At 35.4% G+C, this 5947-nt stretch overlaps 1 protein-coding gene across 1 annotated transcript; it reads left to right on the forward strand.

The window, feature by feature from the left end:
- Window positions 1–3025: 3025 nt before the first annotated feature.
- Window positions 3026–5664, forward strand: LOC103974157 (alpha-galactosidase 1-like). Its single transcript, XM_065154137.1, has 15 exons — window positions 3026–3195; window positions 3264–3322; window positions 3410–3466; window positions 3557–3591; window positions 3717–3820; window positions 3911–3986; window positions 4064–4122; window positions 4197–4262; window positions 4351–4434; window positions 4508–4572; window positions 4647–4729; window positions 4849–4939; window positions 5019–5068; window positions 5154–5294; window positions 5387–5664. Exons 1-15 carry the CDS (start codon window positions 3032–3034, stop codon window positions 5504–5506), a joined length of 1254 nt encoding a protein of 417 aa, XP_065010209.1. The 5' UTR covers window positions 3026–3031; the 3' UTR covers window positions 5507–5664.
- Window positions 5665–5947: the final 283 nt, after the last annotated feature.

Below are 5947 nucleotides of genomic sequence, written 5' to 3' on the forward strand. Positions count from 1 at the left end.
TGGTTCACACTCTTGCAAATTTTTGAAGAGAAAGAAGGAGGTGAACACTCAAGCAATTGAGAACAAGACTTGCTAAAGACTTCTCTAAGACTTTTATCTCAATCTATTGCTTTCTCAAAGGTTGTAATCTCAGCTGAGAATTGAGGGGTATTTATAAGCCCCAAGAGGATTCAAATTTGGGCTCCAAATTTTGAATTCTCTTGGGTTCCCGAGGCTAGCGGTGCCATCGCCTGTCGGTGGCGGTGCCACCGCCCGACCTCTCGGGTGTTGGGCGGTGCCACCGCTCAGTCCAGCGGTGCCACCGCTCAGTTCTCGGGTTTTGGGCGGTGCCACCGCCTACACTATTTTATAGGATTAACACTCGGCCCAAACCACTGATTGGGGTAAGCTCACTGGTTGGGCTTCAAACTTGGCCCAAACCAGTCCGAACTCGGGCCCAATTGGCCCCTACTTGGGTTATAGGATTAACACTTAATCCTAACCCTAATTAACATGCTAACTATGAATTTAAAGATATTTTCTAAGCTATTACAAAGTCCGCAAGTCAAGACTTTTTCCTTCGAGCTTCCGGCGAACTTCCGACGGTCTTCCGACGAACTCTCGGAAACCATTCTGTGGACTGTCGGCAAGCTCCTAGACTTCACGATTTGATCTTGGCGAGTTCCAACGAGCTTCTTCGGCAAGCTCCGATCTTTCTCGGCGAGCTCCGCGAACTTCCAACGAACCTTCCGGCGAGCTTCCGAAAAACCCTACGGCAAGCTCCCTACTCATTCTCGGCTAGTTCCGGCAGCATTCCCGACGAACCTTCGGAATTCCGTCGAACTCTTGAACTCACAACAAATCCTTCGCGCTTGACTCCAACACTTTGTTTCACTTTATGTCTTCATCGTTATCGTAGTTAATCCTGCACACACAAGCCAAAACTCTACTCCGATCTAGATAATTATTACAATGCGAATTGACATTCTATTGCCTGGCACGTCATTGGTTGGTGCTTTGTCCGATTCTTCGGCGCATCGTCCTCTCTTGCGGCTTGTTGCCCAATCGGCGGTTGACCTCTGCAACCCCGATATCCTTGGCGTAATTCCGCTCTTGGCCCGATGCCCGATATCCAAAGCCTTCTGCCATCAAATATCCTATCGTGATCTTGTCCGACGCAACGTCAATTCCTCCTGCGTTAACTGTCTAATCCTGATCGAGTAGACCTGCATCACTCAAAATGAAATTAAACATCTAAACGTAATTAATTAGTTTCATCATCAAAATTCGAGATTCAACAATCTCCCTCTTTTTGATGATGACAACTAATTGATGACTAACAGAGTTAATCTTAACTCCCCGGAGTTTAACCAAACTCCCCCTATCAATATGCCACTGATAGAACACTTGGATTATCCCCCTATTAAAATATTAATGCGATAGTAATAAATCATATCATGGTTTATCATCATTTAGAATCTCTTAATCATGATCTCGATTTTTTGCTATACTAACTCATTATAGAGAGACTTTTGGTAATGGATATAAAACTCACCCTAAGATGTGGTACCGATGATTATCACTCAATAAATTTTTACTGATAATGATTATAAATTTATATGTATAAAAAAATATAAAAAATAATAATATATTTTATTTTAAAAAATAATTATAAAAAAATATTAAATTATTTTAATATTTTCGAAAATCATTTTTAGATCTAATCTTTATTATTGATTGAATCAAGATAATATTTTATAATTTAAAATTATAATAATATATTTTCAAAATATCTATAAGATCGTGATAATTTTATCTCAATGATATCTATATTATTTCATAATTTAGAAAAAATATATTCTTTTTTATTGATAGAATCATGATAATCTATTATTATAAATTTTATAATTTAAGATTATGATAATATAATTTTAAAATATTTAGGAGATCGTGATAAATCATGATTTAGAATCCCTTAATCATGATCTCGATTCTTTGTGGTAATGATTATCACTTACTAAATTTTTATTGATAATATTATAAATTTATATGCATAAATAAAAATTATAAAATATAATAATTATATATTTTATTTAAAAATAATATTTATTAAATAATTATTAAATAATTTCATAATTTCGAAAATCATTTTGAGTTCTAATCTTTATTATTGATAGAATCAAGATAATATTTTATAATTTAAAATTATAATAATATATTCTCAAAATATCTATGAGATCGTGATAATCTTATCTCAATAATATATATATTATTTTATAATAAAAAATATGTTCTTTATTATTATAAATTTATAATTTAGGATTATGATAATATAATATTAAAATATTAAGAAGATCTTATCATGGTTTATCATGATTTAGAATTTCACGATCATGATTTAGATTCTTTGTTGCATTGACTTGTTCTAGAGAGATCTTTGATATGGATATAAAGCTCACCCTAAGACATCATGATTTAATATGACTCACTAAATTTTTATTGATAATGATTATAAATTTATATGCACAAATAAAAATTAAAAAATATTTATTAAATTATTTCATAATTTTGAAAATAATTTTGATATCTAATCTATATTATTGATATAATCAAGATAATATTTTATAATATGAAATTTTAATAAAATATTTTTAAAATATCTATGAGATCTTGATAATCTTATCTCAATGATATCTATATTATTTTATAATTAAAAAAAATTCTTTATTATTGATAGAATCATGATAATATATTATTATCAATTTTATAATTTACAATTATGATAATATAATATTAAAATATTCAGGAGATCGTGATAAATCATATCGGAAATCTTTTTGAGATCTAATCTTTATTATTGATGTAATCAAGATAATATTTTATAATTTAAAATTATAATAATATATTCTAAAAATATCTATGAGATCGTGATAATCTTATCGATATCTTTTCAGAACAGAAAATCCCTATCAATACTAACGGAATAGAGTGTTGCTATTGCTATAAAGCTCTCTACGTAAGTATAAAGAAGTACTATAAGGAAATACTGTGTATGAGAAAGTACAGCTGTGTGAGGAAGATGAAGAAGCAAATCGGTTTGGTGATGATCGCGGTGGTGATATTGTGTAGCCAATGTTTGATTAGCGTCGAAGCAAGACCGATCGTCGAGCGTCGGAATCTGCTCGCGAATGGGCTTGGGATGACTCCTCCCATGGGGTATGTTTTTTTTTTTTTATTTGATAGATTCATGTAAATTTTTTTGATCATAAGATTTTTAAGAGCAGTTGGAACACTTGGAATCACTTTTATTGCGATATCAACGAGACTATAATTAGAGAATCAGGTACAAATATATTGATGTGTTTTCTCTAACAAAAAATAAGTAGATCGGTTTATGATATGCTAGTGATGCTTTGTTTCGGTGTTATAGCGGATGCATTGGTGTCTACTGGGCTTGCTAAACTTGGATATCGATATGTCAACATAGGTATGTCTTTCACAACCTCACTCACAATTTCATTTTCTTTAGATTTAGAGAGAGTAAATCTGATGAATTGTCTATGGCATGGACATGTAGATGATTGTTGGGCTGAGCATGATCGCGATTCAACGGTTTGTAAATGGGGTTTTATTGACTGATTTATGATATGATGCATCAAGTGTATTGCTCATAAATACTTCAAGGCATCTGTTTTAGTGTTTCATCAACTCTCATGGTCATTCATGGATGCTTCCAGGGTTATATGGTGCCAAAAAGGTTAACGTTTCCATCAGGAATCAAAGCTCTCGCGGATTATGTTCATGGCAAGGGGCTTAAACTTGGTATTTACTCGGACGCAGGGTAAGTCTAGCGGAACAATGAATCCTGATCATCTCTTCATGACTGTCTCGATCTGTGAGTTCTTGAAATAAGACTTGTCGGGCATTGCAGGCACCAAACATGCAGCCAGACGATGCCAGGTTCGCTTGGTCATGAGCAGAAAGATGCTGAAACTTTTGCTTCATGGGTGAGCATGCGTGGTCGAACTGTTGAAGCTTTCTCTAATACGAATTAGCTTGTTGATTCTTCTTATTCTTGTACCAGGGCATTGATTACCTCAAGTACGACAACTGTAACAATGATGATTTGAAACCGATGAAGCGGTAAGGTTTTCTTTTTTTTCGTCTCGGTGAGATTTCGTGTGTGCCACTGAAACAAGGAAGAACTGTCGATATAGGTATCCTGAGATGACTCGAGCTCTGATGAGAACAGGCAGACCAATTTTTGTCTCTCTATGTGAATGGTAAAAAAGAAAAAGAATACTAGAGAATATGAGCAAACGATTCTTGCTTCTTCGCTGATCGACTTTGCTCTTGTTCTCTCTGATTCAGGGGAGACATGCATCCAGCTCTTTGGGCTGACAAGTTGGGGAATAGTTGGAGAACAACTTTCGACATAAACGATTCATGGGAAAGGTACGGTCAGTCATCTTTGTTTCTTCTTGATGTTCTTGTGTGGCATAATGTTTGTTGTTTCTTTATGTTGCAGTATGGTCTCGAGGGCAGATCAGAATGAGGTTTACGCTGAGCATGCAAGGCCCGGTGGTTGGAATGGTAAGTGCTTGCATAATTAGTCGATCCCATCATTTTTTGTGCAAGACGTCTGACATGTCGGCTTATGTCTATAGATCCAGACATGCTCGAAGTTGGAAATGGTGGTATGAGTAACGATGAGTACATCGTGCACTTTAGCCTCTGGGCTGCTTCCAAGGTAGCATAACTCTCTCTCTCTCTCTTCTCTCTCTCTCTCTCTCTCTCTCTCATTATCTTTCTGCATGGTGAAGATTCTATTTACATATTGCTCCACTCCAATCTAATCCATCCTTGCAGGCTCCTCTTATTATCGGTTGTGATGTAAGGAGCATGACCAAGGAAACCTTGGCTATCCTTGGCAACGAGGAAGTGATTGCTGTAAACCAAGGTAGGCATATGCGACGAGTTCGATCGATGGGGCTCTCATGCGCATGGTTTTCACATATGGTTTGTTTTTTGATGAACAGATCCTCTCGGTGTTCAAGCTAAGAAGGTGCGAATGTATGGAGATTCCGAGGTTGGTAATTGACATTGCAAGTTGTTCTCATATTCTGTCATCCTATGAAGCACGCAAGTCATGAGATTATGAAATTTGGATGTAGGTTTGGGCAGGACCTCTCTCTAGATACAGAACTGTAGTCATTCTGTTGAACCGTTCCCCTGAATTCAGAACCATCACAGCCCAATGGGATGACATCGGTCTTCCACCAAACACGGTTGTGGAAGTCAAAGATCTTTGGAAGGTACTCCAAATGTTTCGCCATCTTCTCCTACACATTGCAGTCACCGATTGACAATTATAGTTAACATGGTTGTACATTATTGGTTGCTGTAGCATGTGACGCTAGAGAAGAGGTTTGTGAATGAACTGACAGCCGACGTGCACCACCATGCCTGCAAGATGTTCCTGTTGACGCCTCTTACACTATCAGAAGAGGATGAACCGAAAGTCTAGTCACTGCTCAGATGAATAAATACATGTATAAATTCGATGTTTGAATTTATTGGTATTTTAATGAAGTAGATGGCTCGTAGGATGAATAAATTCATGTACAAATTCATGAATTTGAAGGTATTTTAATGAAATTGAGGAATACGAGCTTTTTTTATTCATGACTTGTTTTCCCTAAGAAATCGCATACTATGATATTCCTTTTCATGTGCGTAAACTATGGTTCCGATCGGGGATCGATTTTAACGTTCGAAGATCACGCGATGAGCTATTTTTGAATTTCGTGCTTATAATTTTTGAAGCATTTTAGGAACTTATTTGTAGATTTGATCACTTTTTATTTGATTTTTGATTTTGATAGGGCAATTTGGTTGTTAAGAAATCTCACCGTCATAAATTATAAATAATTATAAATTTATAATTATAAATTTATTGATAATAATT

Source organism: Musa acuminata, chromosome BXJ3-6, assembly GCF_036884655.1.
Source record: "Musa acuminata AAA Group cultivar baxijiao chromosome BXJ3-6, Cavendish_Baxijiao_AAA, whole genome shotgun sequence".
Lineage (NCBI taxonomy): Eukaryota > Viridiplantae > Streptophyta > Magnoliopsida > Zingiberales > Musaceae > Musa > Musa acuminata.

Excerpts from the sequence above, each read along its gene's own strand:
- LOC103974157 (XM_065154137.1), top strand. The coding sequence starts at position 3,032 with ATGAGAAAGTACAGCTGTGTGAGGAAGATGAAGAAGCAAATCGGTTTG. Across the intron at positions 4,435-4,507 it reads ATAAACGATTCATGGGAAAG|TATGGTCTCGAGGGCAGATC; the intron begins GTACGGTCAGTC and ends TTTATGTTGCAG. Across the intron at positions 4,730-4,848 it reads GCCTCTGGGCTGCTTCCAAG|GCTCCTCTTATTATCGGTTG; the intron begins GTAGCATAACTC and ends CCATCCTTGCAG.